The sequence below is a fragment of the Heptranchias perlo genome, chromosome 7, assembly GCF_035084215.1.
Source record: "Heptranchias perlo isolate sHepPer1 chromosome 7, sHepPer1.hap1, whole genome shotgun sequence".
In the NCBI taxonomy this organism is placed as follows: domain Eukaryota; kingdom Metazoa; phylum Chordata; class Chondrichthyes; order Hexanchiformes; family Hexanchidae; genus Heptranchias; species Heptranchias perlo.
In genome coordinates, this window is record NC_090331.1 from 59,684,698 (window position 1) to 59,704,972 (window position 20,275).

General features: G+C 42.0%; 1 protein-coding gene across 3 annotated transcripts in view; it reads right to left on the bottom strand.

Annotated features, from left to right (window-relative positions):
* The window catches only part of nckap1 (NCK-associated protein 1), a 170,970-nt gene that overhangs the window by 115,054 nt on the left and 35,641 nt on the right, over positions 1 to 20,275 (bottom strand). For all 3 annotated transcript variants that reach the window (XM_067987687.1, XM_067987688.1, XM_067987686.1), the window contains exon 2: positions 17,994 to 18,104. In XM_067987687.1, the coding sequence (XP_067843788.1) occupies positions 17,994 to 18,104 (111 nt within the window). The remainder of the gene's footprint in view (positions 1 to 17,993; positions 18,105 to 20,275) is intronic.

The window sequence follows — 20,275 nt, forward strand, 5'->3', positions numbered from 1 at the left end:
TGGGAGGGGGAAGAGAGAAGAGGAAAAGGGGGAGAGAGAGAGAGAAGAGGAAAAGGGGGAGAGAGAAGAGAGAAGAGGAAAAGGGGGAGGGGGAAGAGAGAAGAGGAAAAGGGGGAGGGGGAAGAGAGAAGAGGAAAAGGGGGAGGGGGAAGAGAGAAGAGGAAAAGGGGGGAGAGAGGAAGAGAGAAGAGGAAAAGGGGGAGGGGGAAGAGAGAAGAGGAAAAGGGGAGGGGGAAGAGAGAAGAGGAAAAGGGGGAGGGGAAGAGAGAAGAGGAAAAGGGGGAGGGGGAAGAGAGAAGAGGAAAAGGGGGAGGGGGAAGAGAGAAGAGGAAAAGGGGAGGGGGAAGAGAGAAGAGGAAAAGGGGAGGGGGAAGAGAGAGGGAAAAGGGGAGGGGGAAGAGAGAAGAGGAAAAGGGGAGGGGGAAGAGAGAAGAGGAAAAGGGGAGGGGGAAGAGAGAAGAGGAAAAGGGGAGGGGAAGAGAGAAGAGGAAAAGGGGAGGGGGAAGAGAGAAGAGGAAAAGGGGAGGGGGAAGAGAGAAGAGGAAAAGGGGAGGGGGAAGAGAGAAGAGGAAAAGGGGAGGGGGAAGAGAGAAGAGGAAAATGGGGAGGGGGAAGAGAGAAGAGGAAAAGGGGAGGGGGAAGAGAGAAGAGGAAAAGGGAGGGGGAAGAGAGAAGAGGAAAAGGGGAGGGGGAAGAGAGAAGAGGAAAGGGGGAGAGAGAGAGAGAAGAGGAAAAGGGGGAGAGAGAAGAGAGAAGAGGAAAAGGGGGAGGGGGAAGAGAGAAGAGGAAAAGGGGGAGGGGGAAGAGAGAAGAGGAAAAGGGGGAGGGGGAAGTGAGAAGAGGAAAAAGGGGGAGGGGAAGAGAGAAGAGGAAAAGGGGGGAGGGGGAAGAGAGAAGAGGAAAAGGGGGAGGGGGAGAGAGAAGAGGAAAAGGGGGAGGGGGAAGAGAGAAGAGGAAAAGGGGGAGGGGGAAGAGAGAAGAGGAAAAGGGGGAGGGGAAGAGAGAAGAGGAAAAGGGGGAGGGGGAAGAGAGAAGAGGAAAAGGGGAGGGGGAAGAGTGAAGAGAGGAAAGGGGAGGGGGAAGAGAGAAGAGGAAAGGGGATGGGGAAGAGAGAAGAGGAAAAGGGGAGGGGGAAGAGAGAAGAGGAAAAGGGGAGGGGGGAAGAGAGAAAGAGGAAAAGGGGAGGGGGAAGAAAAGAAGAGGAAAAGAGGGGAAGAAAAGAAGAGGAAAAGAGGGGGAAGAATGAGAAAGAGAGATTGAGCACCCATCAATTTGCATTTTAGATGAATAGGAATCCAACTGCATCAGCATTGGGAATTTCTTCTCCGAAGTCGAATGAGGATTACTTCCTCAGGCCTTGAGATTGTACGTTACCAGGTACAGTGTCACATGATAAGAGGCTTGCACATGGTACCTTTTAAGTGACTTCTTGTGAATGTAAATGACATCGAAGAGGAAGGATTGTTTACCTTAAAGTTTGGGAAATCTTGGCCACAACTATTTGATAATATTATGCAGTCACTTTAGTCTAGTATAGAAATCCCTGTGCTAAACTTTGTTACAAAAAATGTCTTTGCATGTGGACTATTAAGGACAAAAACATTCAAAAAGTTGTTCCTCTGATGTTAAGTTGCTTACTAATTGTCTGTGGAAAAAGAATCAATGCAGCATATTCACTTCCTTCCCATGGACGGTTCAGTGGGTAAGCATAGTTAATAAGAGAAACAAGATTCTATTTGAGATGCATGCAGAATTACTTTATCATTAGTGCAATGGTTATCATTCTGGATTTTCAATCCAAGGAGAGTTCAAGCAATTACTCCCTTGGATAGAGTCTTCAAACTGTTATGATTTTGTATTCATCACTACTATGGACTGTATGGAATATGAAAGTTTGTTTGATTGCATGTTCTGTTCACTTTACATTTGTTCTTCTGCTACAGCAAGACAATTATTTGGCAATAGTGTTTTTGACATTTTCTCAAAACAGGCAAATGTCTGCAGTTGGTTCTCATTTCAGGATCTAAATGCAAGATATCAGAAGCTAGCACCAATATATCCCAGCACAAGCACCTCAACATTGGCATTCAGGCCAGTCAGAAACACCATCATCCCTGTAACCAAATGGGAGCTGCTCCTAAATACATCTGTATTAGAACAGTTTTCAAACTTTCCTGTGCAGGATGCTCCTGCAAATATTGACACACTACCAATGACCCCTACAAACATAGACATACCCCCAAGGACCACTGGTCTTAACTTCCAAAAATCAGTGTCAACTATCCCAAAAGAAACAGAAAATTTCATTTGTTTGTGGCAATAGAAATAACATGGAAGTAAACCAAACATAGAAAATCTTAAAACTAATGTGAGGATAGAAATCTGATTTCCTTGGGGGCCCACAGATCCCATCACGGACCCCAGAGGTTCTGGGGTAATCAGTATGAAAATCAATGCTGTAGCCCACACAGTTGTGGCACCAGACACAAGTCGAGATCCAAAATGTTAGGCCTTCACAAGGGGTAAACTAATAAACCAGAAGTTTTACCAGAAGTATTCCCTGTTGGCTTGTCTTATTTAGGCTCTGGCTAATACAACAATAATTTGCATTTATATAGCACCTTTAACAGAACAACATCCCAAGTTGCCTCACAGAGACGTGATCAGACAACAATGGATGCCGGGTCAAGGAAGGAGATATTAGGAGGGGTGACTGAAAGCTTAGTCAAGGCAAGGATTAAAGGAAAGTCTTAAAGGAGGAGAGTGAGCTGGAGAGGCACAGGAGTTTAAGGAGGGAATTTCCAGAACATGGGGTCTAGATGGATGAAGGCACAGCCACCAATGTTGGGGTGAAGGTAGGGGCAGTGCACAAAGGCCAGAGTCAGAGAAAGAGTTTGAGGGAGGTTACAGATGGAGGGGTGAGGCCCATGAAGGGATTTCAAGACAAGAATGAAAATTTTATGTTTGAGGCATTGACGTACTGGAAGCCAATGTAGGTCAGCAAAGAATGGAGTGAAAGGTGAGTGTGACTTGGTGCAGGAGAGGATATGGGCAGCAGAGTTTTCGATGAGCTGAAATTTACACAGGGTGAAGATGGGAGGCCAGTCAGGAGAGCATTGGATTAGTCAAGTAATGAGGTGGCAAAGGGATGGATGAGAGTTTCAGCAGTAGATGTATGTAGATGAAGTTAGACGGTCTTTGTGATGGAGGATGTGGGATCCGTATCTCAGCTCAGGTCCAGCAACAGTCTGGTTCAGCCAGAGAAAGTGGCCGGGGAGGGGGTGGAATTGATAAGGGTACAGAGTTTGTAGTGAGGGACAAAAACGATGGCTTCAGTCTTCTCTTATGACCTTATGTCTGCAGATATCGTCAGCAAAGGACAGCATTTATAAGAGGAGGAGTGGGCCAAGGCTGAATCCTTGGGGGATTCCGGAGGCAACAGTGCGGGGCAGGAAGAGAAACCATTGCTGGAGTTACTCTGGCTATGATCAGATAGATAAGAGTGGTACCAAGTGAGGCCAATCCCACTGGTCTGCCAGAGAGGAAAAGGATTTGGAGAAGAACGATGTGGTCAAAGACTGCAGAAATGTCGAGGAGGGATAATGCACTTTGACTTCACTGTGACTTTAGTTAGGGCCACTTTGATGTTGTGGCAGAGATGGAAGATTGGAGAGCTTCAAACATGGAGTTGCAGGAAAGATGGGCAAAGGTGGCACCTGACAAGTGCCAGGCCATGACCATCTCCAACAAGAGAGTGTCCAACCACCTCCCGTTGACATTCAATGGCATAACCATCGCCGAATCCCCCATCAACATCCTGGGGGTCATCATTGACCAGAAATTTAACCGGACCAGCCATATAAATACTGTGGCTACAAGAGCAGGTCAGAGGCTGGATATTCTGTGGTGAGTGACTCAGCTCCTGAGTCCCCAAAGCCTTTCCACCATCGACAAGGCACAAGTCAGGAGTGTGATGGAATACTCTCCACTTGCCTGGATGAGTGCAGCTCCAACAACACTCAAGAAGCTCGACACCATCCAGGACAAAGCAGCCCGCTTGATTGGCACCCCATCCACCACCCTAAACATTCACTCCCTTCACCACCGGCGCACTGCGGCTGCAGTGTGTACCATCTACAGGATGCACTGCAGCAACTCACCAAGACTTCTTCGACACATGGCACATGGGAACACCACCACCTGCACGTTCCCCTCCAAGTCACACACCATCTCGACTTGGAAATATATCGCCGTTCCTTCATCGCCGTTAGGTAGGGAGTTCCAGGATTTTGACCTAACAGCACCGTGGGAGAACCTTCACCACACAGACTGCAGCGGTTCAAGGCGGCGGCTCACCACCACCTTCTCAAGGGCAATTCGGAATGGGGAATAAATGCTGGCCTTGCCAGCGACGCCCACATCCCATGAACAAATTTTAAAAAATTTGGGAGACGGCATCATGTTCAAGGGGTTTGAAGAGGAAAGGGAGGTTGGAGAGGGGCGGTAGTTTGCAAGGACAGAGGGGCCAATGGTTTTTTTTTTTTTTGAGGAGTTGGGTGATGACAGCAGTTTTGAAAGGCAGGGAGACAGTACCTCAAAGTGAGGGAATCAATTACACTGCGAGCTAGTATGGGAGCCAGGAAGGAAAGTTGGGTGGTCAGCAGTTCAGTAGGAATTGAGTCAAAAGGTGCAGAGGGTGGGTCTCATGGACAATTTGAGCTTGGAGAGGACATATGGGGAGATAGGAGAGAAATTAAAGACATGGGCTCAGAGCTGGGGTAAATGGAAGCCTGGAAGGGGTTTGGTATGGTGGGCAAAGGGAAGGGTGGGAAGCACCAGAGGCAGCTGAACAGATGCTCTTAATGATAGTGACAAAGAAGTCCATGAGCTCCTCGCAGTTGTTGGATAGTGAGGGTGGAGGGGGCAGGAGACAGTTGGTAGTGGAGAAAAGGATCTGGAGGTTATCTTTGCTCTCCAGAATAATCCTAGAGCAGTCAGCAGTTTTGATAGAGCAGAGTAAAGCCCGATGGCACTTTATATGGTGATAGATGGCTAAACCAATTGTGTACCAGATACACTCAAATCTGCCTTGAGGGAGTGAACATGGGTGTTATACTAGGGGAATTAATTGGGATGGGGGAGAATAAAGGTTTTGCTGGGGACAATGTTTAATTGGAGGAAATTGCAGCTCATCCAGGACTGGATGTTGGACAAGCAATCTGACAACACAGAGGCAGTGAAGTGGGCGAGAGAGGTGGTGGTGAGGTTGAGCTGGGTGTAGTCAGCACACATGTGGAACCTGACATCATGTCTTCAGATTATGCCAATGAGAAGTGTGCAGATGAGAAATAATTTAATAGTAACATTAAAGTTTCATTTACTGTAATACTTGATGTGCAAAACACAGTTCATGCAATTTTATACTGCAACATCAACTATAAAATTGGCTCAATAACACAATGTATTTTATTGTGTGTCATTCGACTATAGGTTCTCCAATGACTAGGAAGATAAATAAAACTTCACTAATAAAAATTATTGGTAAGAGTAACGTCTGCCACATGTTGAGCTGGATTTAATCCACATAAACTGTACTTGGTTGGTAGGTGCAGAAAAAATTCCAAATAATCTAAACATGAAATCCAACAGAATACTATAATCTCATAACAAAAAAAAAATCCCTTTGCTAACATTGTAATGCTCTTCTCAAAACTTCCATGGGAGGCCTTTGACATGTTCCACTGGAATGTTACACATTGAGAGCATTTTAGCAGGTTTGGTTGCAACTTTGCTGAACATGGATTTCAAGTATGATCTAGTGTCTTATTTTCCAAAAATGCAAATCCCTATTCATCCATAGGTGTTGAAGAAAATTTTACATAAAAATTGTTTTTACTGCATTTGTCGCAATACCATTAATTCAGTTTTATAACAGCAACCCCCTGAAGTTACTGCTAAAACTCTCAAATGATTGGGCCAGTTTGTCTTGCAAGGGGCAGAAGGAAAGGTGTGGTACTGAAATTAACTTCCTGCAACTGTTGACCAAACATTTGACCTGCTGTGCAGCATTCCATGATTTCATTAAATGCAACCAGCCACACATATACACATGTATTAGTCACACTTTGTATTATACCCAACTTTCAATAACCTGGGTTTTAGAATTTTGTAAATAACATACCACAGTTAAACTGTGTATTGCAAATTAAATTCCAAGTTATTAAATCCTTCCTTAAAAGGAAGCACTATTGTTTTAAATAAATTGGGAAATAATTGTTCAATTAACTATCAAATTTGTGTCAACAATACCTGAAATACTCAATCTTAAACACTGAAATAACCACCCAAATATTGCCTTTTTCATTTTAGAATGTTTCCAGAAATATGCAGGTACACATATTACAAGTTACAGCATTCACACAGCACAGTATATTGGGGCAATATCAAAGTGGTAGGCATATGTACAATTTCCAACAGTTAAGCTCCTGAACTCAGCTTTATCCTTTCATGGGCGAGAAAGAGGGAAAATTTCATCCCGAAGCTGCTCTCATTTTTTGTAGCTGATTCTGATCACATTAAATGCTCGCTCGGTCTTGTACATAGTCCAGGGAGACCAGAAAACACAAACTTTTGGGGGCTGGGGAAGGAGTGGGCTAAAGAGAAAAATTTGAGGGAAAATCTATTATACATTAAAATCACTGAGTGGGTTGCAAAATTCTATTTCAAAATGCATTGAGAAGTCCTATGTCTATGAGAAAACCCAGAATAAAAATATCAGCGTTTAGCTGCAGCATCTGTTATGCCTGTAGGTGGTGCTGTGAGGGTTTTTCGATGTTAAATGTCACTGTTAGCTAAAAAACAAAAGCAGCTATGTAATACATAGAGTTAAGACCAAAAAATGTCAAGTCTGCATGTAGTTGCAGGCTCAAGCCACCAAGCGTCACTGTGAAGCATCTTAACTTTGTCAACCAGTAGCTATGTTGGTATAGGTAAGCATGCCAACTAAGTTATAGTTTAGAAGTATTAAATTTTGTTTTAGGCCCTTGACAGATCCGTTGGACCTCCCAACGCACCTTCATTTACTAGCTTGTTCTCCCCCCCCCCCCCCCCCTCCCAAAACATATCTTCTGCCAACGAGCATCTCCGAGTAGTCAGCTGTCCAATCCTTTAGACACGTGACCTTGCTGCTTGGCTGTCAACCAATAAACAGCCCTCCCCTTACCCACACGCACACTCCCACACTAGAGTAGCCACTTCCACTGCCTGTTCACCCTATCCTTGGACATGCACTTGACCATCCACGCAGAATGTTCCAGGGCCCTCCCAAAAGTGCTGCAACAGGTTACTTGCTGTGCGGCCCGATCCTCCACACATTGCACCTCACCACTCAGCCATCAGCTGATAAACGCCTGACCCTCATCTACACTTCTTCCCTGGCCTCGCTCTTTAAACTTTGATCCTTACTAGTGTTAAAACCTCCCCCCAACCTTTTATTACTTCAACGTAGTGGCAATTGTGGCCGCGTCCTTGCAATGGCCTTCTATCCCAACAAAACTTCACCCCCAACTGGAGCAGCATTCTGCCATCCCCCTCCCTACTGAGCAGCATAGCTGGAACTCCACCCCCTTCACTAGTCAGTATATCCGTGCAAGCCTCCCCGCCCAAGCAGAAAGCCCTGCCACCCAGCTGAGCGGCATATCAGGGCCCCTCCGCAAAAATCAGTATTTCAGTCATTCGTTCCCACCCCCTCCAGCGATAATAATTCCCAGCCCCAATTTATTGAGCCACTCGCTCCCTCCCAAGCAGCATGTCGGACTTAACCCCCATGACACCAATAATCCTTTTGAACATTTGCGACACTCATTCCCCCCAAATCAGCAGCACTCAGGCAACCCCCATCACCCACCATGCATCACAACCACCATGGATCTTTTCAGGTAGTTAATTCTCTTCCGCCACAAACCAGTACCTCAGCCACCATTTCCAACCCCCCCACCCCAGCACTGACTCACTCTTTTGCCTCCTACTTTGACATTTATCCCCTGCCTGTCCATTAAGTTATCCCTCCCCTCCGCCAAGAAAATCATTTCATAGCACTCACCAAGCAGCACTAAGGCCGCTAATCTCGCCGTCTGCATCCCTGCACTCGCTCTCTCCGACCACCAATCTCTTTCATGCTCTATGTCCCCAGTCGCTCGCTTGATTTCTGTACGTCCCCAGTCACTGAGTGAGTGCTGCACTGCCAGAGCAGCCGTCATTTGGATGAGATGTAAACTGAGGACACTTCTGCCCTCTCAGGTAGGCGCAAAAGATCTCATGGCATTATTCAGAGAGCAGGGACAAGTTTCCTGGCCAATATTTGTCCCCGCAACCACCAAAACAGTTTATATGGTCATTTATCTCATTGCTGTTTGTAGGATCTTGCTGTGTGAAAATTGGCTGCCAATTTCGTCGAGTTACATCGAAACTACATCACAGAAACAGGCCATTCGGCCCAAGTGGTCTATGCCAGTGTTTATGCTCCACGTGGGTCTCCTCCCTCCCTACTTCATCTATCAGGATATCCTTCTATTCCTTTCTCCCTCATGTGCTTATCTAGCTTCCCCTTAAATGCATCTATGCTATTTGCCTCAATTATACATTGTGGTAGCGTGTTCCACATTCTTATCACTCTTTGGGTAATTACAACAGTGAATACACTTCAAAAGTACTGCATCAGTTGTGAAGCACCGAGACAGAAGGTCATGAAAGGCACTATATAAATGCAAGTTTTCCTTTTTTATGTTGAACGTATCAGATCCAGACAACACTGCTTACTAAAGATTGCAAGCTACTCAATAAACCTACCTTGCAATTAGAATAAGAAGAAACTCTACCCATACTGGCCCAAGACATAGCCACAGAACAAATTAAATAGACTATAACTTATTCTGCTGCTCCTAACTGTCAAGAAATAAAAAAGATATATTCTACAATTCAATTGTTAATCTCTGTTTAGTCATGTATTTACTTTGGTTTTGTTGTTAAATGAAAAGAAATGTCCAAATTTAAAATATTTTTTGTTCTATCTAAAAGACTGCTAAGGCCCTGAACCAATGATACTTCCTTACTATAGGAAACTGCTTGTGGTGGCAGATAAAACTTTGGCCCCTGGGATAACTGATTCAACACTACGCGAACATGGTCTTATAACTATCAAATGTTAAACAAGGGTAGGATGGTTGAGAAAAGCATCAAATTCATTATGTGCTACCAAATTAAGTCTTTGAAGGCAGCAATTTAAGATACCAAGAAAGCGGATCCAATAAAAGCTTATTTAATACAAATTTAAATATCAGACAGGAATTATGTGTTGTCTTACCCATTTTGCTTTTCCAGGCACCTTTTGTAAGCCCAAGTTCTAATGAGAGGTCACACTTGAAGCACTAACCTTTCTGTTTCAGATGAAGACTAGCCTGCTGTGCATTTCCAGCATTTTCTGAGCAAAGAAACCTTGCCTGGTTAGGTCTGTCCTCTCAATCGGTAAGTTGTCAAATGGAGCACATGAGGAATACTGTCTCACATTTGGCTCTCCATCTGTGCAACAGAACAAGGATCTGAAAGGCCAATCAATGCTAAAGGCAGAAAAAAAACCAAGAGATTTTCTTGGCTGGTAAGGGGCAATTGTCGACTCCCCTGATTACAAATGATGCAGGAAAAGAAAGAGAAAATAGACGGAAAGCTTAATAACTCTTCCCTTTCCAGATCAACAGACCGACAGCATCTGCAGCTCGACTGTGCTGACTCTTGCAACATCTCTGGAGAGCGCTATTACATACTTGCCCAGTTTCAGCTTGAAGTGTTTTGAACCCATTGTTTCCTCATCGGTGTTTGCTTACAAACATCAGCACAGGATTTAAACTTTTCGTACAGTACGACGGTTGCCCCATAATGAATCTCAACAAAGCTCTTCTGGTCATACATGACCATGTCAGGGGTTTATGAGTTTTCATTCTGAACAGACGATTTAAGAAAGAACAGACAAACTGTATCTTTTGGATATTATAGCAGAAATCATGGCAAGACCTTGCGTGAGCAATTTTAATATGCTTAACATAGTGGAATGTTTTTAAAATAATTTAAATTATAGGAGGAGAACAGGCTCAACTATCACACACAATTAAGGGTGACAAGAACAGCCATTAGAGAAGAGATGTTCAGTTTCCAGCTGTGGAATATATGGTAGATAATAAAATTATTAATATTTAAATAGATAGGGATGTTATCTTGGATAAAACAGGAAATTTTAAAATAGATCAGATTCCAGGTCCAGATGGCATCCACCCAAGGGTGGTTAGAGAAATAGGACAGGTGCTATGTGAGCGCCGTGTTCGTATCTTCAATAGCTCAATAGAGTAAGGGATAGTTCCCTTAGATTGGAAGATAGCTCATGTAGTTCAAATTTTCAAAAAAGGGGACAATTCAGAGCCAAGCATCTACAGACCCACCAATCTGACATTGATCACAGGGAAGATGCTTGAAGGGATCTTAATAGATGCTCTTTATGATCACTGGAAAAACAAAGGATCCATTAGAGGTACTCAAAATAGCTTCCGGAAAAGGTCGTGTCTTACAAATTTGCTTGAGTTTTTTGAAGAAGTTACTAGGTTAGTGGATGAGGGTAATCTGGTTGATATTGTCTACCAAGATTTTCAGAAAGCCTTTGATAAGGTACCTCATATAAGGTTACTCCACAAGATTGAATCTTGTGGTATCAGTGGGAATTTGATTTACTGGATTAGGAATTGGCTCCAATCCTACAGGCAGAAAGTTGTATTCATTAATTATGGATCAGCTTGGAGTCAGGTTACCAGTGGTGTCCTGCAGGGATCAGTGTTAGGCCCATTACTGTTTACTGTTTTCATAAACTACCTGGATAGTACTGTTGGGGGGGGTATGGTCAACAAATTTGCAGATGATACAAAATGTTGTGCGAGTGTTAAGACTGCAGAAGAGTACAAGCATCTGCAGAAAGATTTAGATGTGATAGGGGAATGGGCCAAACTATGGCAAATGGCATTTAACCTAGACGAATGCAGTGTGACGCATGAAGGCAGGGCCAATACAGAATATACTTATCGTTTACAGGGAACAATATTGAAAGCAGTTGAGAGAGAAAAGGATCTAGGTGTTATTGTGCATGGGGCACTCAAGAATCATGACTAATGCAGAAAGGCCTAAGCCAAAGCAAACAGGGTATTTGGTTTTATTAATACAAACATTCATAACAAGTCAAAGGACACCATTCTACCTTTATACAGGTTATTGGTTAGACCGCATCTAGAGAACTGCATCCAGTACTGGTCCCCAAATATGGTGGGTGATTATAGTGGCCTTGGAAAAAGATAAAGAAGAGCCACTTGAATGATCCCCAACTTAAAGAACCTTAGTTACTCAGATAGACTTAAAGACCTGGGTCTATTTACTTTAGAGCAGAGCAGTTTTAGAGACCACCTGATAGAGGTTTATAAAATAATGAAAGGGCTGGACTGCATACCTACTAACCAGGGGTCTTGCATTTAAACTATGCAAGAGTAGGAATAGGTTAGATGTTAGGCGGTTCTTTCCACACAGAATAGTGAAACTTTGGAATACGCCAGCTTCTGTGGTGTGTGCTGACTCCCTGCACGCCTTCAAAAAGGACCTGGACAGGTTCTTGGCTGGGGCAGAGATCACATCTTATAAAAGATAAGTGATTTAATAATTAACATAAGCATGGTCAATGTGAACTCCTGGACTGGTTTCGATCATCTGAGGAGGTTTGAAAGGAGTTTTCCAGATTTTTTTCCCCCTTTTTGGCCTGGGTTTCTTTTGCCTCTCCCAGGAGATTACATGGCTACTGAGGGGGCCGGAGGGGGAGGGGGGCGTAGAAAGTGTCCAGTCATGTTGCTTCAAGCATCATGAGTGTGGGGTAGGTTTCTTTTCCTGTCTAGCATTTTCATATGTTCATAAACAGTAGAAGGTAAATATTCAGGCTGTTCCAATAATTGTAGGCTAAACATTAGAGAGTGAAGAGCCACCAACAGAATGGAAAATGAGGTTTCTGGCTTTATAAGAAGTTTGTTGGCTCCTCTGATGGCAGCTGGTGTGATCAGGGCATCAGAGTAGGAGTGACAGTAAAGGGTTGGGGACGTCTGGTTGTGGCCAGCAGTGATATTGTAAATACAAGAAAATATATGAAAATATTACATAAAGGACTCAATGGTCCCTCTAGCTGTTATGATCAAGGGAGCAGGAGGTGAAATCTAATGGAAGAAATTAGCTTGGAAAAGAGCGAGGTTTGGGGGGGGTGGGGGGGGGGGGGGTGTTCATGGGGGGAAACTGCAAAGTGATGAGGGTTCAGAGCTGTAGTGGTTGGGAGACTGGGGGCAGAGGGGTTGAGAAAAAGGAAATTGTACACTTCTTTTCAGTTATCAGCATTTTTGGGGCTGGTTATCAGCTTTTCTGAGTTTTGTAGGTTGGCTTCTATGCACACCCAAAGTCTTAGAGACGGTTTCTAGACAATTCATGGGTACGCATTACTTTGTCGGCCAGCCAACTCTCAAACTTGACTTTAACGGACAGGAATCCTATAAATGTACCTTCCCTACAATATAGGAATGCAAAAAAATTCTGTGCCGGTAAAGCAGAAAGTGCCTTGGTATGGGCATTCCCAAAGTCATTCCCCAAGAAGTTGAGAATATAGCATTCCAAAAGTCTCTCTTTGCTGTCCAACATGACAGGGTGTCTTGTGTCTGTGGTTCAACCCTTTTAACATTGATAACATGTCCATGTTGGAACATGATGGTGGCAGCAGCCTTCCTTTCCTTTTGAAATAAAAATACACATACACTTCCCAAAAAGGCTAAGTGCTGGGCAACATACTAAGTTAAGCAGACCACATAGGAGACTTTGCCTGTGGTCAGATACAGCATTTTAAAAACAGCTTCCATTTGATTCCCAAGGGCTTTTTCCCAGTAAAACAGAACCCAAAACATTTAGCCAGTAAGTCCTTTATCTGAATCTGGTCTTCTGCAGAATAGCGTATATTTGACACTAGACTCGCCCTATTTCAAGGATGTCAATTGTTAATTTAAACACTGGCTCGGAACATAACATGGGTTGTTAAAGGAAACCGACCCAACAGTGAGCATCCAGGGGCTATCAACCTCCATTCTAGTTTCCAATCGATAATTCATAACCTTTTGCCTTTTTGAGATGTGCTTATCTGAGGAAGCAGAATTGTGTTGCGGGGATCAAGGAAGGCCATTCCCCTCAAATACTCTTCTTCATTCACAGATTAGACAATCGTGACATGCTGTGCGTTAGAATGCTTTCCAGTTCTGGAAATGAGCGCAGCAGACAATGCAAAGCTTGTGAATATCAATTGCTGGAAGGATCCACACCAATCAATGCAGGACCCAAAGCCAGAAATCATCAACTGTGGACAATCTGGACGTTCCCAAAGTGGTGCAGGCTCTGATGAACCAATCCAAAATTTGAAAATAAACTTAATCAGAACTGTGGTGACCTAGACCCTCTTCACATTACAGAACTGCTTCAAGAGACTGTCAGGGCTATCGCATCTGCAACCCTGATTCCGCAGCAGTTGAAACTGCACATGCACACATGTTCAAAAGGTTAGTTTTCTAGCTGTTCAATATGGTTGGGGGAAAATCCATGCAGCAAGTAAAAAAAAACACAATGCTCCTGAAGTCAAAATTGTTCTTGACTGTAGTGTTAAAGAGGGATATTAAACTTTAAAGGAAGAAACTATCCAAATCTGCTATTTTGTCAGTTTGTATATATGGGCAACAATGGAAAGTACCAGGTGATGACTGGAGAAAAATAATTGATTTGTTTGAAACAAGATCTTTAAATGTAAAAATATGTGGAAGACTACCTAATAAAATGGCGACTATGGTAATTATTTGGAGCGATAGTGTGCTTCTTCCCCCTCACCCCCAATTGATAAAGTGTTAATTGTATATATAGATTCAGTGAATAAGGAGAATGTTGCTTATACTCAAAAAAGCCAGTTTCCTACGGCCAACCCTTAACCATTGGACAGCCATATGGATAATTCCCATTTCTCTTGCATAGGCCCGATGAAAGGACTATGCAATTCATGCAAATGGGAGGCCAATCATTTGGACAGGTTTCCTGTTGACTTTCCAATAATATTGGTATCCATTTAGCAGCTGTCTCCCTTAGCCTCTATAAAGGGCAAATATTTATCTCTGGTGACTTTAACTTACACCAAAACTTATCCAAAGATCTTGAGCTCAAATCTCACCATGGCAAGTAACCTGTGGACTAGTACCAGAAAAATAACCACAAAAGCTGCCAGATTGGTTCATTAACTTAACTGGTTCACCAATGTATTTCAGGGAAGGGAGACTGCCACCCCACGCAGCTCAAGTTCCATACTAAGTGGTTGAATTTGAGTGTCCTCTTAAGTGGCCTAGATCAATTAAGAGGGGAAAATAAATTGGACAAATCTATCAGCAAAGACCCAGCCATCGTATCAGGACAAGACTTAGGAACATAGTAACAGGAGTAGGCCATTCAGCCCCTCGATCATGTTCAGCCATTCAATTAGATCATAAATGATGTGTGTCTTAACTCCATCTACGCACCTTGGTTCCATAACCCTTAATCCCTTTAAAATTGCCCAACTAAAATCTATCAACTCCAGTTTTGAAATTTTCAATTGACCTAGCTGCAACAGCTTATTGGGAGACAGAATTCCAGATTTCCACTACGCTTTGTATGAAGTTCTTTCTGACATCACCCCTGAACGGCCTAGTTCTAATTTTAAGGTTTATGCCTCCTTGTTCTGGACTCTCCAACCAGAGGAAATAGTTTCTCTCTATCTACTCTATCAAATCCTATAATCATTTTAAACACTTCAATTAGATCACCCCTTAATTTTCTATATTCAAGGGAACACAAGCCAAGTCTATGCAACCTATCCTCATTATTTAACCCTTTTAGCCCTGATATCATTCTAGTGAATCTGCGCTGCACCCTCTCCAAAGCCAATGTATCCTTCCTGAAGTGCGATGCCCAGATATGAGTGCAGTGCCCAGATATGAAGGCAGTACTCAGATGGGGTCTAACCAGAGCTCTGTACAGCTGTAACATAACTTCCACCCCTTTGTATTCGAGCCCTCAAGTTAAAGGTCAACATTCCATTAGCCTTTTAAATTATTTTTTGTACCTGTCCACTAGCTTTTAGTGATTTCTGTACTTGGGCCCCTAAATCTCTCTGCTCATCCACAGATCCTAGCTTCTCGCCATCTTAGGTCCAAAGTGGATGACCTCATTCTTTCCCATGTTGAACTCTATCTGCTATAGGTTTGCCAACTCACTTAATCTATCAATGTCCCTTTGCAACTTTCTGCTCCCATCTACACTATTTACTGTGCCACCTAACTTAGTGTCATCAGCAAACTTAGATATGGCTCACTATTCCTTCACCCAAATAATTTATAAATAGTGAAAAGCTGTGGCCCCAGTACAGTGGGACGGAGTAAGACAGATCTAGCAATCCAAAACTGGGTGTGCATGATGTAATGTGGGCCAGCAGAACCAGAACTGTATACCACCACAATCTGTAAGCTCACAGCCCAGCACATCCCTCGCTCCTCAATCACCATCAAACCGGAAGACTAACGCTTGTTCAATGGGAAGCCTGGAAGAGCTCGTCAGGAGCAACACAAAGCATACCCTAGAATTAGGTACTAATCTAATGAATTTACCACACAGGGCTTCTTGCAAGCTAAACATCAATAGCAGGCTATTGATAAGGTTAAATGGTCCCACAACCAATGGATCATAGCAAAGCTTTCCAATCTTACTAAATTCAGTCACGAATGATGGTAGGCAACCAGGTAACTGATAGTTAATTGGAATATCCCGATCTTCAAACATGGTGAACCCCAGCATATAGATGCAAGAGTCAAAGTTGAAATATTTGCTAGTATCTTCAGCCAAAAGTGCCAAGTAAACAATCCTACTAGGCCTCTTAACAAGGTCCCCACAAATCATAGATGCTAGCGTTCAGTCAATTCAGTTCACTCTACACGACACTGAAGTGGCTGAGTGTGCTGGAAACAGCAAAGGCTATGAGCCATGACCACATCCCAGCTGTAGTGCTTATAGACCTGTATACCAGAACTAGCCCCATCCCTAGCCAAGCGCTTTCATTGTGATGATACTGGCATCTACCCATCTTTGTTGAAAATTGAACAGGCAGGACCAATCAAAAAACTCACTGCTCTTCTTCAATTGGGGTCATTTGACGTCCATCTGAACAGGCAGATAGGATCTCGGTTAATTTTTTTTAAAAGTCCAGAAGATTAGAAACCGCAATCCACAGATTTCCATCCCCCAACATGCTCCTTCCACACAACTTACTTGCAACTTCTGGTCACAAATAGAATAGCCATCAACTCTGTAAAATGAAGTCTAGGCAATGCAGATCACTATATTTTTGCAAGCTTTTTATCCTTAAAAATAGCAGTAATTTTTCAACATTGGTTTTCCTAGGTTGCAATAATACAAGAGAATTACATTACTTACACTGAGCTTAGATCACAAGTCGTATGAATGGGGAAAGCCATTTTGTTCAACCTAGCTCATCCATTCAGAAAGAGACAGTGTCTCTCTTTTTAAACCAATTTTGTCTCCTCTATCCTGCCTGAAAGTCAATCTACATGTTGATTACCCCAAGTGAAGAACTTTCTGATAGCAGTCCTAAAATTTCCCTTTTGGTAGTTTATATCTGTGCCCTCATCATAGTTCAGTTTGAAGTAGTGTTCCTGGCTTACTTTTTTAAAAAAAATATATACTATGTTATATACCTCTCTCAGTCACCTTCCTTTCAAGGCTGTAAAGCCCAAGTTTTTCCGATCTTTCCTCATAGCTCAACATTCTTGCCATAGGGGTCAGTCTCATGGCTTTTCACTGCACCATCCCCAGGGCCTGCATGCCTTCCCTGGGTCTCAGGTCATTTCATAAAAGTTGTATACATTGATTTTAAATACAATTTCTCTATTTGACATCCTCAGGCCATGTAGCCCAAAGTCAAGGTGAGAGTACATATAGGTAATCTAATCCTCATTGTCTTTCCCAATCAATATGATATTCATTTCACTGGCCAACCAGTAAACGATGCTGGCTGGCCCTGCAGAAATCAGCTGCTCAACATTTGGTGGGGGATCTCAAATGCAGAAGTCTGAAACTTAAACTCCAGTTATACAGAGTTTGGTGCAGTCATGCAATCCATAATGGTCCCATGTTGAGATCAAATCATCAGATCTATGGTTAATTAACTTTGAATATGACATATGAATAGGCTGAACGTAAACCACTGATGAAGTAATGCACCAGTCCAGATGGACTATAATCATCATACAAGAATCCAGTCCACCTGCCCAAAGGTGAAATTGTAGTTCTCAATCCAAAATGACTCCACGCTGTCTTGGGGATACTGTATATGAACCCCATGGCAGTTAATCTACTTGAACCTCTGAACTCAGTTTCACACAAGATTAACAAGCGAGAAGGGCAAAAATTCAAGTCTGGCAAGGGGTGGGATAATCTTTTATAATTATGCTTCTAAAATTGAATTTGCATTTTACAATTTTTAAATGATAAACAACATATTTAAACAGGGTACAGAAACCCAGGTCGTATTACACAATATAACAGTACACCAATTATCAGAAGTTAGGTATCTGGTATTATCCAATGTAATCTTGAACAATTAAACTATTAGCTGTACCAATGATAGACTATCTTCTGCATAAAATTACAAATTTAAATATATATTTAAACATAAAAACTTATGCAACAAACTTCGAGCATGTGTTTAAATATGCCAATTCACTATTGACTTGGCAATTTTCATGAACATTTTAAAAGAGACAAACACTATTATACATCAAATTTCGCCATTCGGTACTTACACTATTATTGCGAGTATCAACAACTGGAAACTTTTTGACAATGTATTTGACAGCAGATTCCAGGTTTTTGTCAATTAAATATGATGGTTTTGCCTTTGGATCCCCACATGCCTGCAACAAAGAGAACAAAACAGACATTACAGTGTCTTGGAGCGTTTGCCATTAATAGTTACAATCAAACTTTTCAACAGTCAACCAGTGAGACGAAGGAATTTTAATACTGCTTTCAGTGAACAGGTGACAGAATGAGTAGGCAAGTGCAAGGGATCATCACAACTGGAGTATGCAATGGGAGATAGCGAACAAGAGATGTGCTACAGAAGTATTGCATGGGGAATTTACAGAACTCAGAAGCATAGCGCTAAGTAAAAGGGTTCACTCCTAAAAGGAAGAGGTGCACATTTTAATCTAAATAGTACCGAGGTAGGGACGATAAAGGTTATTCAAAGCTAGCAAATTTCAAACATTATAACATTGTTGTCATAGTGCTTTATATGTTCAAATCAAACCTAAAGTTAATGGGGGGTACATTTTAAAGCATTTTTAAAGCAGTACAAGCTTCTAGGTTTTTGCTCTGTATTCATCAACAAAAGTTTTCTTTTTAGGAAAAAAAATAATCTCTAGAGATCGGCAAAGAACTCTTATTAGACTATTTTTTCTTTCAGCCTCAGGTGCAGTTTTGAAGTAAGTATTTTCAGTGGAATTCCTAAGGGAGTTTAGAAGCATTGCTATGTGATAACTATAAATTCAAGGAAGGCAGAATACAGCATGTAACCCAGACTGCATGTAGAAAACTAGAATCGTAACAGTTAATTTTGTCTAGCTTTCTACTCATTGATTTCTATAGCTCATCCATAGCCCTACGTACTGTGAATTACAAATAGAAAAGTCATGGGTGATGAGACTGGTCTGATAGCAGAGGGAAGGTGAAAAGCTTTGCAAACCTTCCAAACTTGTCCTTGCTGTGAAAGCGTTGTAACAGAAAAAGAGAACACATGTAAAATACAAGTTTCCAACATCTGACATGCTTCTACACAAAGTTTAGGGAACAATACTTTAAATGCCTAATTGCAAACGGATAAACGGCAAGTGCACAGATTCAAGACAAATCAAAGTATCGGCTAAAGATCAGACCATCTTCTGTCCATGTAAAACTCTAAGGAAACGCTCCCTGAAATACTCGTACGTTAGTTTTACTCAGGAGACTCAAATTTATGACATTTACACTAATTTAATACCATACATTAACAAATATTGCTAACTGATTATGGTTGAACCCGCAAATTCAGAAGACAGGCATGCAAAATCATTTCAAAGACAGCATGCAGCACATCCGAGGAAGTCTGCAAAACCTCATTTGTAAGGTTATAAAGACATTACATGCAATTGAAGACAGAATCTGGAGAGAGGAATTTAAAGTTGTAGTTAAGGAAGAACAGTTTTAAAATAATCCTCTTGAAATGTTGAATTATGTCTACTGTAATTTGCTTACAGTAAAAAGCCACGAACACAGACCCTGCCCAAACCTGCAGAATTTTATAAGCAATTTTACCATTACAATTTTGGCATGTATTTTTCGTATAAAGTTAAATCAAACAAGTTTCGATTCATTTAAGTTACCATACGTCCTTAAATATTGTCAGTGAAGAAATATTTGACTATATAAAACACCAAATCATAATCAGAATATTTACAACATACAGTTGCATACAAACCACAACATGGATTTCTGGTAACCATTTTTGATTTTTTTTTTCCTTTTCTCCATATACTGACTTACAAAAGGAGTTCAGTTTGAAATCAATAAAATTGTGTTTTCAATGTAAACTATCTATGCTGTTTCAGCTGCACTGCTAAAGAATTGTATACAAGTACAAATTGCTACAAAAAAGCAAAATTGCTTATATCTGTGCCTGTCTATGGTACTATACATCAGCAGACAAAGGTAGCAAAGGTGACATTTTTGTTTTAAGCAGCTGAGCACCATAACAGAACACAATTATGGTTACATCAGGCACTACACTATTAGAACAGAATGCAAATTATCTACTGTAGATATCTTATGTACGTTGAGTTGAACTACATACAAATAAGAAAATGATCAGCCTGTGGAGGGGGAGGGGGAAAAGTAGTACTTTCCTTTACAGGGCTTTCTGCCCACCCCATAGGACAACAGCAAATTCTTGTATGTACAACTAAACAAATCCAGATCAACTCAAAAACTAAGTTTTATATCAGTAAATTTTGAGAATGGAAAGATAAGTATTGAGTCAAAATTACAG